We start from the raw sequence: 22,965 nt of genomic DNA, 5'->3' as shown, positions 1-22,965 counted from the left end.
CCCCAGCACAACCAGTAAAATGCTGAGGATTGATCCTGGGAGCTTCTGCATGCAGAGCAGATGTTCTGCCCCTGAGCTATGGCTCTCTATCTGAGCAGCAGCTATCTAATGCCAAGCAGAACCTCAGCTCGCCTCTCCTACACCATCCCTGCAGAATGGAGGCTGCTACAGCAATGCTCCTTTCTGTGCCACCTATGTAATGCACGGAGCTGTAAGCCACATGGGAACAGCCTACCTGGCCACAAGACCAAAGGATCCCTGCAGTGCCTGAGCAGCGTGCAAAGGAGTTTTGCTGCTGCAGCTCTCAAAAAGATGATGTGAGAATCAGGCGGTGGTGGAAAAGGATTCATAAAGATATATATACAGGAGACGTTTTCACCAGGCATTTGGTTCTTGGAAGGCTTTTGGAGGGCTCTTGTATGTAGCCTTCTTAAGATGGTTTGTTCCAAAATCTATGTACTGTTTTGTTTTTTAACTTATGAACACATTTTTTAATCTTTTGCTTTTTAATTTTTTGTTAACCGTAAGTCACTTTGAGTGCACATATTTGGGTAGAAAAGCCACTAACAAATTTAATAAACAAGTAAACAAATTGACACTAAACAAGAAAATCCTTTCGAGTTCCATTTGGCCACCATGACTGTGTAAGGGTGATTGAAGTCAAATGTTAGCACACAGGATGGCTTCAATGATTACAGCCTATGTGCTGTCCTCCAAAGGTTATTGGACTCTCACTCCCATCAGCTCTGAGCATTGGGCATAATGGCTGGCAGCTGATTTGAGCTCAAGTCCAACAACATCTGGAGGACACCAAGTTGGCTACCCCTGGATGACAGTGTATAACAGGGCGGCTAGCTTCCTCCGTGGCGCAGAGTGGTAAGCGGCAGTAATGCAGCCGAAGCTCTGCTCACGGCCGGAGTTCGATTCCAACAGAAGGAGGAAGTCGAATCTCCGGTAAAAGGGGTCGAAGTCCACTCAGCCTTCCATCCATCCGTGGTCGGTAAAATGAGTACCCGGCATACGATGGGGGGTAAAGAAAAGCCGGGGAAGGAACTGGCAATCCCACCCTATATATACAGTCTGCCTAGTAAATGTCGCAAGACGGTCACCCTAAGAGTCGGAAACGACTCGCACTGTAAGTGTGGGGACACCTTTACCTTTAGCTTCCTCCCATCCCTCCTGATCTTGTTGGACTCTAGCTCCCACCAGCCCCAACCAACATGGCCAACGGTTAGGAATATTGGGAATTTGGGTCCAACAACATCTGGACAACCAAAGGTTAGCCAACCCCTGGCAGACAATGACCGATATTTGCACAGCAAAGGGGAACACCTGCAGCACTGGGAGACTGGAGAAGACCTGCCCTGGGAGGGAGTACCAAAGCATCGGGGTGCTTGCTTGCTCGCTCCTCTGGGTTGCTATATCGTGTGACAACTGACGTCCCTGGTAAGTGCTGCAAGGACTGGGACCCCCTGCCTGACCCTGGCTCCAGAGAGGTGCTGCAGTCAATCTTGCAGCCTCTTGCATCAACTCCTAGCTGGGTCAGGGAACATAAAAGCCCAGCTGCCCTTGGGGAGCCCCTTACGGAATCCCAAGGGTGAGAGTGTTACCCCCTTCTATTTCTTTTTTTTAACCGATCTGGAGGAGATTGGTAGTGGGGAGGGAGTATGGTGTATATGTAGCTCCTGTGCAGGGTGAGAGCCTGTGCAGTGAACTGAACAATGGGAAAAAGTCGCCAGATGCCTTCAGAGTAAGAGTCTGTAACTGGCAAAAGACTGGCCCTCCCTGGGTGTGAGACAGGGGAGAGCAGATGTGCCCTGTGTTAAAGATATTGAGTGGGTCTGACTGTTCCCAATTCTCTCAGATGCCTACTGGGATAACTGGTTCAGGCAGGTTTTGTTGGTGGGCTCTTGTTGTGCCTGTTTAAGATAGGGCCTCATAAGGTTTGTTGTATCCTTCTATGGTCCTATTCTTAATGTTTTAAATTGTCTTAGTATCTTAAGTGTATGTTTCATGGTTTTAATGTCACGAACAGTTTAATTCTATTTTAATTGTATATTTTTGTATGTTTTTTTTACCTATGTGTAGTTTTTATTTGTAAGCCGCCCTGAGTTCCAGTTTTGGAAAAAGGGTGGGGTAAAAATAAAGATTTATTATTATTATCATCATCATCATCATCATCATTATCAGGTGTTTAGGAGGAGTCTTAGTAAGGAGGAACATGGGTGATGTCACCCCAATCTCAGTGATTATGGGGAGAGGGAGATATAGCCATGCGGAGGTGATGAACTACCATAGAAGATGAGGGCAAGGCTATCTATGCATTGTTCCTCACTCCCACTCCTCTCATGAGCGGGTTCCTCATTGCTCATCTGCTGTGCCCACTGGCCTGTGTGTGTTGTTGTTTAACGCCAGATCAGTACATAATAAGACTACACTCATCCATGATTTGATTGTGGATGAAGGTGCCGATTTAGTGTGTGTTACCGAGACCTGGGTGGGTGAGCTGGAAGGAGTTGATCTGACCTGGCTTGGCCCACCTGGGTACTCAGTGCAACACCAGCACAGGCTGTGTGTGGGTGGGGGGGGGAGAGGTTGCTGTGGTCTACAGAATTTCCATCTCTGGGTGATTTCAATGTCCATGCTGAGGCTGCCTCTAGTGTTCCGGCTTGGGACTTCATGGCCTCCATGACGACCATGGGGCTGTCTCAAGTTGTCACTGGCCTGATGCATAGGGCAGAGCACACCCTTGACTTGGTTTTTGCTCCAGATGGAGGAAGGGGTGGTCTGGAGATGGGGGGTGGATTTCACCCCATTGTCATGGTCAGACTACTTCCTGGTGAAGTTTAGACTTATGGTTCTGATCCTCCCCTGCAGGGGTGGTGGATAGATTAAGAAGGTGCACTCCCGAAGACTAGCAGAATCCACAGGATTCCTGAATGCTCTGGGGGAGTTCCCAGTAGATAGAGCAGGTGACCCTGTTGAAGCCCTTGTCACACTGTGGAACAGAGAGACACGTTGGGCTCTTGACACGGTTGCCCCTGAACACCCTCTCCATTGTGGAGCCTGGCTTGCACCCTGGTACACTAGTGAGCTAAGGGCAATGAAATGGGCTGGACGACGGCTAGAGTGCAAGTGGCAAAAGATGTGCTGTGGGGCTGATCGGGCACGAGTAAAACATCATAACTGTGCCTACTCTTTGGCAATGAGGGCGGTGAAAAAGGCCCACTTCTCTGTCACCATAGCATCCTCAAGTAGCAGTCCAATGGAGCTTTTCCGTATTGTCATAGGTCTGTTGACATCAACTTCAGAAAATGGAGTTTTGCACCCTTCGGAGGCCCACTGTGAATTGTTTGCAAGGCACTTTGAGGGTAAAGTTGCTCACCTCCGTAGCAATCTTGATGCCCCATTCACATCTACTGTAGTCTCCAGTGAGGTGTCCAGTGCAACATCTGCTGCAACTTCATGGGATCAGTTTCAGTTGATGTGGCCTGATGGCGTGGACAAGGTGCTTGCAACGATGTGGCCAGTAACATGTTCTCTTGACCCTTGCCCTTCTTGGCTTATTAAAGCTTGCCAGGGGAGTTTGACCGAGTGGATCCAGGGTATGGTCAAAGCGTCATGCCGAGAGGGAGTGGTCCCAGCCACCCTGATAGAGGTGGTGATCCAACCACTCCTGAAAAAGCCCACCCTGGACCCATTGGTTTGCGACAACTACCCAGTGATTGAGAGGATTGTGGCTCAGCAATTGCAAGTACTCTTGGATGAAACAGATTATCTTGACCCATCCCAGTCTTGGTTCAAGCCTTGTTATGGGACTGAATCAGCCTTGATCGCCCTGATGGATTACCTTTATTGGGAGAAGGACAGGGAGAGTGTGACCCTGTTATTCTTACTTGATCTCTCAGCGGCTTTTGATACTATTGACCATGGTATCCTTCTGGGCCGACTTGGTAAGATGGGCATTGGAGTCACTGTTTTGTTTGATTTATATCCCGCCCTTCCTCGCAGCAGGAGCCCAGGGCGGCAACAGTGAACAGTGGTTCCAATCCTATCTCCAAGGTCATTTTCAGAGAACAGCATTGGGTGATTGTCTTTCGGCCCCGTGGCAGTTGTGCTGTGGAGTGCTGCAGGGTACCATCGTGTCCCCCATGCTGTTTAACATCTATACATGAAGCCGTTGGGAGCGGTCATCAGGAGATCTGGAGCGAGGTGTCAGCAGTACGCTGACGATACCCAGCTCTATTTCTCCAAAACATCTGAATCAGGAGAGGCTGTGCAAGCCCTGGACCGCTGCCTGGACTCGGTAGTGGGCTGGATGAGGGCCAATAAACTGACTCTGAATCCTAGCAAGACGGAGACGCTCTGGGTTGGCAGTTCCCGAGTTTGGATAATTGGTCAGTTGCCTGCTTTGGATGGGGTCATACTCCCTCTGAAACAGCAGGATGCTCCTAGATCCATCTTTGTCACCAGAGGCCCAGGTGACCTCAGTGGCTAGGAGTGCCTTTTACCAGCTTTGGCTGACCAGACAGCTATGGCCATTTCTGGACCAGGATGGCCTGACCACTATTGTCTATGCACCGACAATATCCAGGCTGGATTACTGTAATGCACTCCATGTGGGGGCTGCCCTTGAGGCTGGTCTGGAAGCTGCAGCTGGTGCAAAATGTGGTGGCGAGACGGCTCACTGGGGCAGGGTATTGCCAACATGTCAACCCGCTGCTGAAAGAATTGCACGGGCTGCACATTTGCTACCGGACCAAGTTCAAGGTTCTAGTTTTGGTGTACAAGCCCTATACAGCTCAGGACCAGGATACCTGAAAGACCGTCTTACCCCTTATATACCCACTCGATCACTGTGCTCTGCAGATGAGGGCTGTGATGTTCCTGTATTAATGTATATATGGTAAGTGCTGTTTGTATAGAAGATATGTGGTAAGTGGAATGAAAGAGGAGGGGGGAGTAAATGAGCAGTAGAATGCTGGATGATTGGCTGAGTGTTTGGATGGCTGAGAGTATAAATGGAAGGATGACAGTTGAATCTGGGTGGACGTGAGTGGGTTGTTTTGGTGGAGTTTGGAGGTGGGTGTGAGTTGGTGTATGTCAGGAGAGTGTGGAGAAAGAGGGAGGTGGAGTTCGGATTAGTAATAAGTCAAATATCACAGTAATAGATGAAACCATAAGCTTGTAGATCATTATCAAAGTTATCTTGTTATTAATGTTATTTAATAAATACTATTTTGGTTTACCGAAGGCCTGATCCTTGGCTGGGGTTTCACAGACCAGAAGGGAGGGTAAGGTAATAGCCAAGGCTGAAGGGAAATAGTAACAAATGGTGGCAGCAGTGAAGAGGAGAAGATAACATAAGTTTCCAGAGCAACCCCGAGTTATGAGTTATCCGCATTGATACAAGGGGGTTGGGAACAGCATAGACACGCAGTCACGAATGTAACTGGATAGAGAGACTCAGGCAAGGTCTCTGGGAACATTGGTTGTAGAACATGACTGGTGGTGCTGCCTAGCAGGGGGATCTATTGAGATCTGTGCTAGAGCGGAGAGAGAAACCATAAAAAAGGACAGTCCGGACTGGTGGAGTCCCTGGTGGTGCCTAGTGAAAGGCAGTAGCCACGAGCAGGTAGGAACTTGACAGGGAGAGCCAGGGAAGGGCGTCACAAGGGCCTCCTGCAGATACCATCTTATCAGGAGTTTTGTTCTGCACAATATAGGAAACGGACCTTTAGGGTGGCAGCAGCTACCCTGTGGAATTTCCTCCCCTTAAATATTAGACTGGTGCCATCTCTGTTATCTTTTTGGCGCCTACTGAAGACCTTCCTCTTTCAACAAGCCTTTTAAGCAGAGCCCTTATCCCAGCCTGTGTCTGTGTTGGAATTGCTTTTTAAGATGTTTTTAAACCTTTCTTTTGAAAGATGTTTTTAAAGCTTTTTAAAAAGATGTTTTTAAAGATATTTTAATATGTTTTTAAGGATGTTTTTGTTTCAATATATTTTAAAGTCTATTTTTATGATGTTTTGGGGTATTTTTGGTGCTTTTGCCGCCCTGGGCTCTACTGGGAGGAAGGGCGGGATATAAATTTAATAAATAAATAAATAATAAAGGTTGGCAATGGGGAACAACTGGGTCAAAAAGAGTCAAATGTGTGAATTATTTTATATATAACTTTTTTCCATCACCAGGTGAGCTCAAAGCTGTTTCTGTGATAAGAAGTAGAACAAGATCAAATTAAAACTTCGCAGAACACAATGAGCTGCATTCAGTGCCGATCGCACAGAGGAGTAGAGCCACTGAAACTAATGAACATGGCTAACTTGTGTTGGACCACCACTCGGAAGACCGGGGTTCAAATCCTCATTTGGCCATGAAGCTTACTGGGTGACCTTGAGACAGTCACTTTCTCTCAGTCTAGCCCACCTCACGGGGTTGCTGTGAAGATAAAACGGGTGGGGGTCAGCGGGAGAGAAGCACATGTGCCACCTTGGGAGGAAAGGTGGAACGGAAATAAATAATATAAATAAATATTGTGTCTGCAGAAGTAGCTACAGAAAATTAGAGCTAATCTGAATGTTATGCAGGCATGTGGTACTTGCAAGTACGTTTGAGAATGGACTGCACACCTGAACGTTTGCCCACTTTTTCAAGACCTGTCTGCAAGTCCCAGGCTAATATGATGAGGACCTACCAGTTGGGCCATTTCTGCGTGTGTGAGGAGATTGCTCCACCACACCCCGAACCAAAGACAGCATACCTGAAATAGTTTGATCTCATGCAGGACTATACCACAAGGCAAGTTGAATGTTCTGATCACCCCCAAAATTAAGTTGTTTATTGTTTTATTTTGACATTCATATCCCACCTTTCCTCCAAGGAGCTCAAGGTGGCATATAAACACGGTTCTCCTTCTCTTCATTTTATCCTAAGGTAGGTTAGGCTCAGAGACAGTGACTGGCTCAAGATCCCCCAGTGAGCTGTATGTCCAAGCTGGGACTTGAACCCTGGACTCCCAGGTCCCAGTCCAACATTCTAACCCCTACACCACACTGCTTATCACACAGGCCACAATCCCATGCCCACGTACCTGGGACTGAGCCCCGCTGAACTCAGTGCCTCTTACTTCTGAGTAGGCATGCCCAGGATTGTGCTGATGAAAGGAGTAAAAGAGCAGTTATTTCAGTCCCGAGTATGCTTGAAAATGGAAATGGACTGCCTTCAAGTCGATTCCGACTTATGGCGACCCTATGAATAGGGTTTTCATGGTAAGCGGTATTCAGAGGGGGTTTACCAATGCCTTCCTCTGAGGCTGAGAGGCAGTGACTGGCTCAAGGTCACCCAGTGAGCTTCATGGCTGTGGGGATTCGAACCCTGGTCTCCCAGATTGTAGTCCAACACCTTAACCACTACACCACACTGGCTCTCTAAGTATGCTTACTCAGAAGTAAATCCCACCAAGTTCAACAGCATTTACCAGTAACTAGACTGCTGCCTTCCTCTCCGTTCAGCTACTCCTCTGTTGAACATCCCCTTAACAGAGACTGTGGCGACATCTTAAGGAGAATGCCAAAATCACACATGCTTCTGTGGCTGGGATTTATCTAGCGGGGCATCAAGTAAAACATGTCCTCCAGACAAGAAAGAGCTGGCCATCCCAATTCTGTTCAAATGCCATTTTATAAAAGTCACTGGAGGTCACAGATACCTCCTTTTAATAATGATGTTCTCATCAGCTTTCCATAAACATCCATCAATGATAAAATGGTTTCACTGGAAAGATAAAAAAAAATAAAAACTTCAATTCAAATTTATTTCATGTTTAAGAAAAGGCAAATTCCATGCTAGGGATAATTAGGAAAGGTATTGAAAATAAAACAGCCGATATCATAATGCCGTTGTATAAATCTATGGTGCGGCCGCATTTGGAATACTGTGTACAGTTCTGGTCGCCTCATCTCAAAAAGGATATTATAGAGTTGGAAAAGGTTCAGAAGAGGGCAACCAGAATGATCAAGGGGATGGAGCGACTCCCTTATGAGGAAACGTTGCAGCATTTGGGGCTTTTTAGTTTAGAGAAAAGGCGGGTCAGAGGAGACATGATAGAAGTGTATAAAATTATGCATGGCATTGAGAAAGTGGATAGAGAAAACTGCTTCTCCCTCTCTCATAATACTAGAACTCGCGGACATTCAAAGAAGCTGAATGTTGGAAGATTCAGGACAGACGAAAGGAAGTACTTCTTTACTCAGCGCATAGTTAAACTATGGAATTTGCTCCCACAAGATGCAGTAATGGCCACCAGCTTGGATGGCTTTAAAAGAAGATTAGACAAATTCATGGAGGACGGGGCTATCAATGGCTACTAGCCATGATGGCTGTGCTCTGCCACCCTAGTCAGAGGCAGCATGCTTCTGAACACCAGTTGCCGGAAGCCTCAGGAGGGGAGAGTGTTCTTGCACTCGGGTCCTGCTTGCGGGCTTCCCCCAGGCACCTGGTTGGCCACTGTGAGAACAGGATGCTGGACTAGATGGGCCACTGGCCTGATCCAGCAGGCTCTTCTTATGTTCTTATGTTCTTATGCAGGAGTGCTTCAGCCGATGGAACTGTAAATCAATATCATGTCAGAACTACATCTAAAAGTTCATTTCACCGCCTTCGCTCTCGGGTGAAAGTTCTTAACAGCTTCAAACACAGGCAAGCAAGCTGTGTCTGATTGTTGTTGCTGCTGTGGTTTAAACTTCACTCTCACAACGCACATCAGAACACTAAGAGTTTTTGATTTTGCGGACATTCTTAAGCTATCCAAGACACTGGGAAGGCAAAGTAAGCCAGATGCCTCCTCCTACCTCAAGAAACCCTAAAAGGGGGGGGGGACATTTTATTGAATTTCACCTCCGCACCACCAAACACTCTGTCATTTGCTGGAGCAATTCACTGGGCTCCTGAAAGGTATGCACTGTAGGAAAGCATATATAACTGGAAAGAGGTCCATCTATCTCAAGGCTGAAGAACGTTCAGCACACAGACTGGACCTCTCCAGATCTATCTATTCAGCCCTTCAGGCTCTCCCCAGAGTAATGTGCAGTGGTGATGCACCGCGGCTGGAATGTAGCCTAAAGTACCAAGGTAAGAGTCACACCTGTAACTTTGCCCACTTTTTGCCTCCAGCCCCATGCACTATTGCCATGTGCCCTCGGGAGGGAGACCACAAGAGAATGTGGCCCTCAGGTTGAAAAATGTTCCCAACTCCTGCTCTGTCCTGCACCGGGAACACACCATGAAGTGGAAAACTTGGTTCCAAAGGGTGGTGGTTTTCAGCAATGGATACATAACGTGCCACACCACAGGCGATTTGCACAGCACAACACCACAGAACGAAGCTGCTTTGCCCCAAGCACAGCCAGGCTTTCCTAGCCAATGGGAGACCTGACAGCAGGTTGCCCACATAGGACCCAGATCTATCTGGTGGATGAACCACCTTGACTTTTCTGCTTAATTTTATTTTTAAACTGCTTTGAAGGAAAGCTAAAACTGTGTCGAAAGAAAATGAATGTCGTAACATCTATCTGTCAAGCGTGGAGTAGCCAACATGGTGGCCTCCAGTAGTTGTTGGCCTTCAGCTCCCATCAGCCCCACCCAGCATGGCTAATGGTCAGAGATGATGGCAGTTGTAGTCCGCCCAAATCTAGAAGGCACTGCATTGGCTGTCCCAGGATTAAGCAAATTATATTATTATTATTATTATTTATTACATTTATACTGTGCCTTCATGATAGAAACCCAAGGCTGCTTACATACGGGTCCCAGGCGGTCTCCCACCCAGACACTGACCAGACCTGACCCTGCTTAGCTTCAGCAGGATGCTGGCTTCATGTGCCTTCAGACCATTGTTGTTGTTTGTTGTTACGTGCCTTCAAGTCCATTATGACTTATGGCGACCCTATGAATCAGTGACCTCCAAGAGCATCTGTCATGACCCACCCTGTTCAGATCTTGCAAGTTCAGGGCTGCGGCTTCCTTTATGGAATCAATCCATCTCTTGTTTGGCCTTCCTCTTTTTCTACTCCCTTCTGTTTTTCCCATTTTCAGACCATAGCCTGGTATAACAAATTATTATTATTATTATATAATACACCATAGCATCCATTTTGCATAATTTACGGAAGTCGGAATGGAGAGGCAAGGCGCTCCATGGGTCAATTTGGTTCAAGTCATCCTGTTTAGCCTCACTCCTGTACCGGATATTGCCCCAAAGCTTTGAAGCCCATCTTCTTTTCTTTCTTTCTTTCTTTTTTTTGGGGGGGGAGAGAGTAGCCCCTTCCTTTTTTAAACAAATTCATATGATGCTCAGTTCCACACGCAATTAAAAAAGAAACACCTGGATCTATGCTAGCAGATTATTGCATAAGACACCTTGCCCTACTTTCAATACACTTAAAAGATTATGTGTTTCTTATATAGTTCCCTGCATACCACCTGCCAGCATGAAATCATGGCACGGGTTGATTGGATGGCTGATGCCACAAACTTTCACAAGTATGAAAGTAACATCTGCTCTTGAGGTCAACCTTGGCTATGTCGTAGCAACCTATCGACCAGAAATATGTGGCTTACAATGCATTCTTTGATTAGAATATCAAGGTAAACTAGCCTTATAAAAGGTACACACAGCTTTAATACATGTTAGTTCATCGCCCATGGTCAATCTCAAAAAGATCAAACAGACATGTTTATATCCTTGCTCCCGTTATTCAACGTCAGTTTGCACAAAGCCATGGAGAGTTGCCTTGAAACTGTAAAATCCAACATCCATATTTAAGAAAGAAAGATCTAACAAGGTTTTTGAGCTTGGTGCTGAAAGTGAATGGTATCAATCAGCTTCAGAAGCAGGCACAAGTATTGCCCAGAGTTCTAGAGAAAAATATTGCTCTCTAGATCCAGGAACCCAGACCCAACATACAGGGTACCTGCTAGAGTGGAAGGTGGGTAACAAGGGAGTCACTACAGCTCAGAGTCTCTGGCCCAGGATGGGAGCTGAGTAACAAAGGAGCCACTAGAGCTCAGAGCTTTCTGACCCACACACATACACACCCTGCAGACATAACTATCACATTCAATACACAGCCTGGGTTCCTGGTTCCTCTTAGGAAGGTTGCCAATCCAATCCTAGTATGTCTCTTGTAACGTTAATGTGTGTGGGGGTGGGGTGGGGAGGGGGTTAAACCTTTCTGTCACTCATTAAAGCCAAGGGCAATACTTCTCTGTACTGGCCTTTCCTGCTCTGATGTCTTCTGGATGATGTTGGGCTTCAACTCACAGCAACCCTGAGCATTGGCCACTAGCTGTGGCTGATGGAAGCTGGAGTCCAAGAAGATCTGGAGTGCACCTGCCTGGAGAAGACTGTTGTATTGTTGGCCGCTTTTAATCATTGTCCTCCAGCTGGGCTCCAAACTCACCACGTCCAGAAGAGGACTGGGGTGTGTGCAAGGGAGGAGCCGGGACCCCTGAGAATTCATCCTCACATTTCTGTTCTCAGCAAGTATAGTAAGGCAACACAGATTTGCTCAGTTGATGGATGGAGAACTTGTGGCCCTCCAGATGTTGCCAGACTCCAACTCCAATTGTTCTTGACCATTCTTGAGAGTCCACCAACACCTGGAGGGCCACAAGTTCTGCAGCCCCATATTAGATTGTGTGTGCCCAACAGCTTCCCACACACCAAGTTGAACCCCCTGATCATCGGAAACTGCCTTACACCAAGACAGTTCACTGGTGCATCTAGCCCAGTGCCATGTGCTCTGACTGGAAGCAACACTCCAGGATCTCAGGAAAGGGTCTTCTCCAGACCTTTCAAGAGAGCCTTTTACCTGGAGATGCCACGGATTGAATCTGCATGTGGAGAAAGAGGATAGGGAGAAGTTGTTTCTCCCTCTCTCCTAATATTAGAACCCAGAGTCAGCCCATTAAGCTGAATGGAAAGAGATTCATGACAGATGAAAGGAAGGACTCCGCACAGCACACAGTTAAACTACAGAACTCACTGCCACAAGACACAGTGATGCATCAACTTTGAAGGCTTGAAATGGGGATTAGACAAATCTGTGCAAACGAGGCTATCGATGGCTACTAGTCATTGTGGCTGTATATGTATACACAGCATCCAGGATCAGAGGCAGTATGTTTCTGAATGCCAGTCACTGGCAACTGCAGCAGGGCAGAGCACTCTTGCACTCATGTCCAACTTGTGGACTTCCCATGGGGATCTGGTTGGTCACCGTGACAGCAAGATGCTGGACTAGATGGGCTTTTGCTCTGGTTCACCAGGGCTGTTCTTATACTTTGCAACTGTGGGCCTTCCCGTAAATATAGGAGCAAGAAGTTCAACAAAAGCACAGATGAAGCTGCCTTAAATGGTATCAGACCACCAGGTCATTTAACTCAACATTATCTGCCAGCTTTAGTGAGAGGCCATTAGAACCATCTGCCATCTGAAGATGTGGCCAAGGTCAACTGCTGTCTTACACAACTGCTACCTATTGCAGCTTCACGGTTTGGACTAGTTCCTTACCTTCAGAAGTAGAATGTACGCCTCTCTCAAAAGTGTAGGAATTATGGAGTTGGAGGGGACTGTGTAGGCCAGGGGTGGGGAACATTTTTCAGGCCAAGAGCCATGTTCCCTCGTGGACAACCTTCCAGGGGCCACATACCAGTGGTGGGTGTGGCAAAAGTGGAGTTGGCCAGCTGGCCAGCCATCATTTTCCACCCAGGCAATATTATCATAGCTCAGTGACACATTCCAGCCAGGTAAAAATCACTAGAGGAAGGCACAGAACAGGACCAGAGAAGGGTGGAGCTTGGGAGGGTGTGGCCTAGGCAGAGTCCCAAGGGCCAGATAGAGGCCTGGAGGGCCACATTTGGCCTCAAGGCCTTAGGCTCTCCACTGCTATTATAGGCCATCTAGTGCAACCCCCTGCCCCACACTAGAAATCTACAGGACCCCCAACAGATTGCTGTCCGGCTGCTGCTTGAAACACTTCAGTGATGGGGAGCTCTAGGTATTTGGTTAGTTGGCAAATTGCTCTAACCATCAAGACATTTCTCCTAACATTCAGCAGGAATCTACCGTCTTGTAACTGAAGCCCAGGACATCTAGTCCTGCCCTTCAGGGCTGTAGATTGCAAATCTTTTCCCCTCTTCCATGCAACAGCGGAGGAAGCTTTAGAGATGTGTTTGGTTGTCTTTTTAAAAATCATCATCTGGTAGGCTTGCCAATACAAAAAAAGAATTCTGCATGCATCTAACACAATGGGCGGTATTCAATGCTAGTGCTACTCAAAGAAGACCCACTGAAGTTAATAGACATGGTCATTAATTTCAATGGGTCTACTCTGAGTAGGACTTAGTTGAATACAACCCAATATAATGAAGTTCACAACCAGGATGCAAATCTACACTTCCTGTCTGCCAGCCTCTCATCTTGAAGGAATTCTAACAGGGTGTGCCAAACTAAAGATACACACTCTGCTGCAGCGTGGTAGGACACTGTGGACTAGCACCACCACAACAAAACAAAAACAAGAAATTTCCCTTCACCTTGGCAAGGCGGCTCATTTGATCCTCCGAAAGTGTGCTGCTCGTCCTCCCAGGAGTCTTGGTGGGCTCAGAGCCGTCAGCCTCCATGTTGGGCCAAACTTTCAGATCATGCATCCCCTGGCGGAACATCCTACAAGAGACGTGAAAACTGAAGGCTCCACCCACTCTAGCATAGACAAGACATCCACATACAGACAGATCACCGACTTATGAAGCAGCATGTATCTCAAGGAAAAGGCCGTAGCTTCCTGGCAGAGCATCCCCTTTGCATGCAGAAGGCCCCATCCCTGGCATCTCCAGGCACGGCTAGCAGTGCCCTTCTGTGAAACCCTGGAGAGATACTGCCAGTCAGCGTAGACAATATGGAGCTAGATGGACCAATGGTCTGGCTCTGTATAAGGCAGTTTCCGATGGTCTTGCATGCGAAGAGATGCAGCTCAGTGGCAGAGCATCTGCATGCAGCAAGTCCCAAGTTCAACCCCCAGTGACATCTCCAGGTAGGGCTGGGAGAGACTCCCTGCCTGATACCTAGGAGAGTCGCTGCCAATCAGTGTAGGCTGTAGTGTGCTATGGTCTAACTCAATGCAAAGCAGTTTTCTATGTTCCTAATCTCACAAACTGACTATGAAGGCTAATGCCACCTCCTGTAGTTTATCCGCAGGATCCGACAGTCAAGGGTATGCCCTGCTGTAAGGCCCCAACCCATAAAATCAATGCGCTTACATGCACCGCACTGTGACCAGGGCAAGCATACGGCTCTATGGTACAACACAGCAAGGCTTTCTCATGCTCAGCTATTCCCTTCCAACCGTACGTTTCGGTGAATAGATCTGCAAAGCGTAGAAAAAGAAAAGCAAGAGTGACGCACCCATACTTCCCAAAGAGCGAGACAGTCGTTCCCCCAACAGGGACTGCTTTGCCAGGTCCATAGACGTCCCATATTGTTAACGCCACTTGAGCATTGCGAGGCAAATCCGGATACTTGACTGGCAGTTTTAACCACTCATTCCAGCTGAGGAGAGAGATTTCCTATTAGTTCAGACTTACAGCCTTCTTTATTTTTCATTTTATTTTATATTTATTTATTTATTGCATTTGTATACTGCCCCATAGCCGAAGCTCTCTGGGAGGTTTACAACAATTAAAACATTAAAAATAAATATACAAATTTAAAAACACATTTTTAAAAACAATTTAAAAACGCATGCTAAGATGCCTGGGAGAAGAGTAAAGTCTTAACCTGGCGCTGGAAAGATAACAGTGTTGGTACCAGGTGCACCTTGTCAGAGAGATCATTCCATCATTTGGGGGCCACCACTGAGAAGGCCCTCTCCCTTGCTGCCACACTCCCAGATTCCCTTGCAGTACGCACCCAGAGGAGGGCCTTTGATGTTGAGCGTAATATATGGGTGGGTTCGTGTCGGGAGAAGTGTTCCATCAGGTATTGTGGTCCCAAAGCTGTGTAAGGCTTTATAGGTTAAAACCAGCACCTTGAATAGAGCTTGGAAACATACAGGCAGCCAATGCAAGCGGGCCAGAATCAGTTTTATATGTTCAAACCGTCTGGTCCCTGTTATCAACCTGGCCGCTGCATTTTGCATAAGCTGCAGCTTCCAAACAGTCTTTTATAAGGCTAGATAATGTCAGGTCAGGCCCTGTGAAAACCTCCTTCCCGTCAGGAATATTCAGACCACCCTCTTCAATTTCTTTCTTTCGTTCCAGGTATGGCTGGAAGGATCCTGTCTCAAAACATGGAGAACTGCTGTCAGTAAGCGTAGACAATCCATTCCCTTAGAAAAGATTAAAACATTTTGGGCATTTTAGGTTTGGCAGGAGGGGGCATGCTAGATAACTTTACGCATAGAGCGGAGAAAACAAATGGAGAGAAGCTTTTGTCCATTTTATATAATATTAGAACTCAGGGGCACCCGATGAAATTAAGGAGCAGTAGATTCTGCACAGAAAAATAGACTACTTCTTCCCATAAAGAATCTATGGAACTCACTGCTACAAGATAGGGCGAAAGGAGGCCTATGAATGGCCACTCGTCACAATTTTTAATTTAATTAATTTAAAAATGCATATACCATGCAAAGATGGATCACTGAACACTAAAGTCAGGATCATTCAGATCATGGTGTTCCCAATCTCTATGTATGGAAGTGAAAGCTGGACAGAGAAAAAAGCAGATAAGAGAAAAATCAACTCATTTGAAGTGTGGTGTTGGAGGAGAGCTTTCCGCATAGCATGGACTGAAAAAAAAGACAAATAATTCAGTGTTGGAACAAATTAATCCAGAAATGTCACTAGAAGCTAAAATGATGAAACTGAGGTTATCATACTTTGGACACATCATGAGAAGACATGATTCACTAGAAAAGACAATACAGTAGGGCCCCGCTTTACGGCGTTCCGCTGATGCGGCGCCTTTTTCAATTTTAAAGGGTTTTTTTCCCCTTTTGTGATGTTTTGCGCCATTTTCGCGTCATTTTCACACGATGCGGCCCATTAAAGTCAATGGGGTTCCGCTTTACGGCATTTTCTGCTTTACGGTGGGGGTCCGGAATGGAACCCGCCATATAAGCGGGGCCCTACTGTAATGCTGGAAAAAACAGAAGGGAGTAGAAAAAGAAGAAGGCCAAACAAGAGATGAATTGATTCCATAAAGGAAGCCACAGACCTGAACTTACAAGATCTAAACAGGGTGGTTCACGACAGATGCTGCTGGAGGTCACTGATTCATAAGGTCGCCATAAGTCAAAATCGACTTGAAGGCACATAACAATAAAAATACCAGCATTCAGCAAAACTTCGAAGGAGGTTTACAAAAAGCAAGACATAAATATGAGACATACATGAAAAAGCCCAGGAGAATAAAAATATCTGCCTGGAGCCAAAAAACAATGAAGCTAAGAACATGCTGGATTAGGCCAGTGGCCCATCTAGTCCAGCATTCTGGTCTCACACCAGATGTCTGAGTGATGCCCAGGGCTCCTACTGGGAGGAAAAACTGGATATAAATTTAATAAATAAATAAAACAAAAAGCCCGCAAGGAGGACCTGAGCACAAGAGCACTCTCCCCTCCTGTGGATTCCAGTAACTGGCATTCAGAAGCACACTGTCTCCGACCAGGGATGGCAAGGGATCAGGTGGCAGGACCTTACAGAGGAAAGCCTGCAGAGACAGGCTCAATACATAAGCAGGTTGGTATGAGAATGTCATGGTCAGATACCCCAATGGGAAGCCAGCAGGACGCGAGCGCAAGAGCACTCTCCCCTCCTGTGGTTTCCAGCAACTGGTACTCACAGGCACATTGACTCTGACAGTGGACGCAGAGCACATCCAAGCTTAATTGCAGCCTTGTGGTTGGTTTCTCCTGCTCATACAAATGGAGGAGTGATTGGACAACGTAAACCACAATAAGCCAACAACCCTGAGCGTAAGTAGAGTCTGTCTAAATCACACCAAAGGCCCATCTGGTCCAGCATTCAGTTCTCACAGTGGCCAACTGGATGCCCTAACGGGAAGCGCAGAAGTAGGACCCGAGTGCAAGAGCACTCTCCCCACTTGTTAATCCTAGCAACCGGCATCCAAAGGCATGCTTGCCTCCAACAGCAGAGGTAGAACGTAGCCATGGAGGACAGCCTTATCTTACACAAAAAGGGAGAGGCAGTATGCTTTTCACAAACCACACAGTTAAACTATGGAATTCACTCCCACAAGACGCAGCGATGGCCACCAACTTACATGGCTTTAAAGGGGGACTTGGCAATTCATGGAGGATAAGGATAAGAGAGGTAGTGGGCTCTCCAACACTGGAGGCACTCAAGAGGCAGCTGGACAACCATCTGTTGGGAATGCTTTGATTTGGATTCCTGCATTGAGCAGGGGGTTGGACTTGTTGGCCTTATAGGCCCCTTCCAACTCTACTATTCTATGATTCTATGATCTCCCCTGCTGGGAGGAAGGGCGAGATATAAATCAAATAATAAAATAAATAAATCTCAACGGGCACTATTCATGATACGATGGCTGCATGCTACCTCCAGGATCAGAGGAGCCGTGCTTCTGAATTTCTATTGCTGGGGAACAACAGTGGCAGAGGGGCTATTGTGGAGAGGGCTACGGTGCTTATGGGCTGCTTGTGGGCTTCCCAGAGGGACCTGCCTGACCGCTGTGAGAAAAAGGGGGACTACCGCAGCTCAGTGGAAGTGCATCTGCCTTGCATGCAGAAAGTCCCTGGTTCAATCCCCACTGGCATCTCGAGGTAGGGCTGGGAGGGACTCCCTGTCTGAAACCCTGGAGAGCCGCTGCCAGTCAGTGTAGACAGTACTGAGCTAGATGGACCAGTGTGTCTGACTCAGTAGAAGGCCCCTTCCCGTCATGCTGTACTAGACCGGCCATTTGTCTCATCCAGCTTGGCTCTTACGTTCCAAGTCAAGGTACCAGGCTGAGAATTTAGGCAGGAGAGAGAGGGTTGGGCAGGTTCAGAGGCCCTCAGACTGGTGCTTTCCCCAGTAAGGGAGCAATCCAAGCCCAAGATCCACCATGATGAGTGAGTTAGGATCTGGTGGATCTCTGACTGAGCTCCAGCTACCCTCATCCGTTTCTCTCTTTTTACAATTTGAACTCTCAATTCTCTCTGACTGTTTTGTGTATCGCCATGAAAATTGACAGGGTTGTTAAGCAAGCGTTTCTGAGTTCAGTGCTATATGTTTTGTAAGGTTTTGTTTTGAAATGAGCTTATGGGAAGCATCACAACAGCATGGGAGGTATTTTCAATTTAACATGGCGGAATGTGAAAAATCCCCACTGGCTATAGTATACAGCCACTCTCATGGCTGTATAATGTATATATGTGTGCATATATATATATATATTGTATTTTATGTATTTTAATTGTATTTCATGTATTTTAATTTATTTTAATGTTTTTGTGATTTTATTGTTTACAATTTTATTATGTACGTGTCTGATTTTATTTTTGTAAGCCGCCCTGAGTGCCCTATTATAGGGTAGAAGGGCGGGATAGAAATATTTTAAATAAATAAATAAGTCAAACTCGGTTTTAAAGGCTTGCTTCCCCTCTGCCAGGCTTGGGCCGGCTCAGCCAGCAGCAGCCTCGCTCCTGAACGGAGTTTGGGTCTGACGTAGTTTACTCTGGCTTAATTTACACCATTTTAAGTTATGCTCGTTTCCCGTAAATTGGGAGTTGCTCCCTTAAGTCTCAGAAGCGGTTTGCAAAGAAGTGCATCTAAACAGAGGAGGAAAGTGACTTACTTCCACCTGGTGCTAAAAGCCTTGTAGGATGTCCGAACCGGAAGGGCAAGAGGTTTGCCCTCTGCAAAGACCTGGCAGGTCACATACAAGTCGGAGCAGGTCTCCTGGTACAAGCCTGAGAACCTCAGCATGGGGTTTTCCAGAACCGCTTTGTAGCTTTTCTGCTCTCTTTTCCCCTCCAAGCTTCCGCTAAAAAGACAATGTAGAAATAAATAAATTAATAAACACAAGATTTTCACATTTCCAGAGCTAAACAAATCCATCTATCGAAAAAGAAAAAAGTATATTATTATTATAGCACAGTGGGGAGGACAGCCTGGCTGGGAGTCCAGAGTTTAAGAGTACAAATCCCCGCTCGTGTCTCCTGGGTGCCAAGGGCCAGCTAAAGATCACCCCACAGGGAGTGGCTCAGGGGTTACGTGCCCTGCCACCTGTGCAGCCGTGGGCAAGCTGCATAGTCGCAAGGAGCCCAGTTGCCCCCCAGCTGGCAGTTGCGGACAAGGAATGGGCTGGCTTTTGCAGCTGTGGCAAGCTGAGCAGGCCCTAACCAGCTGTGGAGGACTAGCCTCAGAGGGAGACAATGAATACCACTTACCATGAAATCCCTATTCATAGGGTAGCCATAAGTCAGGATCGACTTGAAGGCAGTCCATTTCATTTTTTCATTATTAATTGTCTAAGGTGGGCTAATTCCTCACATAGGATGAGGTGGTGAGCCTGCTTCTGTACTGTTCTATTTCAGACTGTAGGTGAAGGCTCCCATAACTCTCTGTCTGTCTGTCTCAGTGCACAGAAGCATAGCATTAAAGGGAGAAAGGATCTAGCCTATCCTCCATGATATGCTAGATTTCTATGTGCAGGGGATTTATCTTTTCGTGCAGGAAAGCATTCGGACTAGCACTGAAAGAAGGCGGCCACCAGCCTAACCTTCTCTCTGATGTGCTAGATTTCTATGCCCAGGGAATGTGTATGGAAAAGCATTCAGACATACAAGCCATCCGTCAAGGGCTTGCAATCTACAATCAAATGTGGTTACAGCTAAGAACATAAATTAAGGGGATTCAGGCCACAAACCTATACATGCTTACCCAGGAGTGACTCCACCAAAACTCAGTGGGGCTTATTTCTGAGTAGGCAGACACAGAGGATCATGTTGTACATCCTGTAAACTAGGAACAGGGCATGTGTGCCCCTCAAGCCATGGGCCTCCAATGCCCATCACCCTTGACAACTGGCCCTGCTGGCTGAGGCTGGTGGGAACTAGAGTCCAACATCACCTGGAGGGCTACAGCTTCCTTTGCCCCTGCTGGAAACCTGAATAGAGCAACAGACCCAGAGGAAACCCTGCCCCATACGGAAGAGGAACTCCAGCTTCTTCCCATTCTATATGACCCAAAGGAAGTAAAGGGAAAAGGGGAGACTAGAGATCACTTAAAAAAAAACCCAGGCAAATATAATATACTAACAGAGAAAGCGCCTTGGAACTACAGACCAGAGACCTCCAAAGGTCTCAGCCCTCCCATAGGAACACATGCTGCCTGGGGCTGATGGGAGTTGCAATCCTAAAGATGTGGAGGCTGGGAAAGGCTGCCAAATAATATCACAGAGCAATCGTAGAAATCAACTTAAATAACCAGAGCCACGGCGAGCTCCTTCCCTATAATAGTGGTCCAAAGGCATTGGGGGCTTTTTGACCGAGACAAGCAAGACGAGCACAGTAAGCAAATCAGATGCTCTAACACTGAAATACGACCCTTCCCCTATGGGGTGCTCTCCCCAGATTCCCTCCTCCCCCCCAAAAAAAACCAAGCATGTATGCGTGCACCTAAATGTGCATGCATGCATGTCTCCCCCTCCCAGCCCACTCACATCTTGAGCTGCACATTGATGTCCAAGTCACAGCTGTAAACATAACAGAACTTCGCTGCCTCCCCCATGGCGGCTGCTCCAGTAACCCTCCCTCCTCTCTCACTCTTCCGTCCCCAGCGGCTGATGCCTTCTGACGCGCCCCTCCCACCGTCCGGTTCCGTTCCTCCAATCACGGGCCGCCTAGCTTCAGAGCGGCCGTCTGATTGGAGCAGGCGCTTCTCCGCCATCGTTCTAAAGGGCGGATAGCGGCCTTGCTCTGCTTCAAGGTTGGATTCCTTCGCGGCTGGAGAGCGGCTGTTTGCCCCACGCAAAGATGGTGGGCTTGGGGGGGTGCGTACGGAGAAATGGCGGCGCCGTAGTGACGCGGCGAGGCGAAGATGGCAGCCCCCTCTGGGGGACTCTTTCCGTACACGGAAGAAGGAAGTTGGAAGGAACGGTGCAAATAAGGGACTGGAATGGGGCGGAGGTTAGGTTTTTTTCAGAGCAACTAATACAGAATAGAAATGAACAAGAAACTACAAGAATAGTGGTTTTTTTTAGTGCGTTTAGTGCACAGCTTGGAAAAGTTACTTTTTTAAACTACAACTCCGATTAAGCCTCAGCCAGCATAGCCACTGGATTGGGCTGATGGGAGTTGTAGTTCAAAAAAGTAACTTTTCCAAGCCCTGATTTAGTGCAAGTTTTTATTTACACAGGAAAAATAATGTGAGAAGATCTACTCAGCAGTAGATAACCCACTGAGTTCAAAGGGATTTACTCACACGTAAGTGGGCACAGGGTTGCAGCATCCTCTATGCACTTCTCAGCTTGTGAGGAAGCCAATTGTACCTCGGCGTAGTTTAGGCTGCAATCCAATGCATGTCTGCTCAGAAGTAAGATCCATTGGGTTCAATGGGATTTTCTCCCAGGTAAGCGTGCATGGGATTGCAGCCTTAGTTTTGCGGACACATACATAGGATTCTACAGTTTCACTGTGAGACCGAATGGTGGCTTTGCATTTTTATGTATGTGTACGTTTATCTACATACATGTTATGTCCAAACCCAACAATAAGCCGTCACAGCTTACTCACCTCACGTTCACCCAGGAAGGTGCGGAGTTGAGAGCTAACTCCCACTGCCAGAGGTCCCAGGAAATAAGACACAAACATACCTTTGCAAAGGGGTCCCAAGACTTTCCAGCCAGATGCCTTTCAGACAAGGGAACCCCGTTTATTGAAAGGGGTTCAGATTATATACCCTCTAGGGGCTACAGGTCAGGGGGATGAACCTGATACAGCATAAAGAAATGACACGGTGGCATAAAGGTCATGACAAGGGGGAGAAGGAGAGGAAGGGGAGATGGGTGAAATTGCCAGGGGCATGCTGCCCTTTGTAAATCAGATTTTGCGGACTGCTACAGCCTTGAGATAAAAGCTGGAGCCAGAGATCTCAAAACAAGTAGGGAGAGAACATTAAACATAGGCAGAGCACAAAACAAATGCAAAACACATTCTTGCTGGGACAAAGGTTTTCATCCTGTGGCACATATCTTGTAAAAGCTCAGTGAGCATATGAAAGATGAATCCAGCTTGCATTATGAACCAAAGTTCTTCCTGCAAAGCTTCCTGGGATAGGGGTCAGGTTAGGGGCAAATAAACCGAAATCAATTTTATTTTAACTAATGTTTCATTTTTAACTCAACGTACAGTAGTAGTAGTTATGTGCCTTCAAGTCAATTACAACTTATGGCAACCCTATGAATCAGTGACCTCCAAGAGCATCTGTCATGAACCATCCTGTTCAGATCTTGTAAGTTCAGGTCTGTGGCTTCCTTGATGGAATCAATCCATCTCTTGTCTGGCCTTCCTCTTCTTCTACTCCCTTCTGTTTTTCCCAGCATTATTGTCTTTTCTAGTGAATCATGTCTTCTTATTATGTGTCCAAAGTATGATAACCTCAGTTTCATCATTTCAGGTTCTAGTGATAGTTCCAGTTTAATTTGTTCTAACATCCGATTATTTGTCTTTTTCACAGTCCATGGTATGTGCAAAGTTCTCCTCCAACGTAAAATGTAAATGTACTGCCTTCAAGTCGATTCTGACTTATGGTGACCATGAGGCTGAGAGGCAGTGACTGGCCCAAGGTTACCCAGTGAGTTTCATGGCTATGCGAGGATTTGAACCCTGGTCTCCCAGGTCATAGTCCAGCACCTTAACCACTACACCACACTGGCTC

At 46.9% G+C, this 22,965-nt stretch overlaps 1 protein-coding gene across 4 annotated transcripts in view; it reads right to left on the bottom strand.

The window, feature by feature from the left end:
* The window catches only part of PIK3C3 (phosphatidylinositol 3-kinase catalytic subunit type 3), a 157,324-nt gene that overhangs the window by 132,638 nt on the left and 1,721 nt on the right, over positions 1-22,965 (bottom strand). The window contains exons 1-4 of one of the 4 annotated variants that reach the window (XM_061613426.1): positions 20,750-20,876; positions 18,881-19,069; positions 14,468-14,611; positions 13,600-13,729 (exon numbers count right to left, since the gene is read on the bottom strand). In XM_061613426.1, the coding sequence (XP_061469410.1) occupies positions 13,600-13,729; positions 14,468-14,611; positions 18,881-19,069; positions 20,750-20,817 (531 nt within the window). In that variant the 5' untranslated portion in view covers positions 20,818-20,876. Of the gene's footprint in view, positions 1-13,599; positions 13,730-14,467; positions 14,612-18,880; positions 19,070-20,749; positions 20,877-22,965 lie in introns of those variants that run through there. The other 3 variants (XM_061613411.1, XM_061613416.1, XM_061613420.1) reach the window with 3 other exon arrangements.

This window comes from Rhineura floridana, chromosome 1 (assembly GCF_030035675.1).
Source record: "Rhineura floridana isolate rRhiFlo1 chromosome 1, rRhiFlo1.hap2, whole genome shotgun sequence".
Lineage (NCBI taxonomy): Eukaryota > Metazoa > Chordata > Lepidosauria > Squamata > Rhineuridae > Rhineura > Rhineura floridana.
This window is presented reverse-complemented; position numbering and strand designations above follow the sequence as displayed.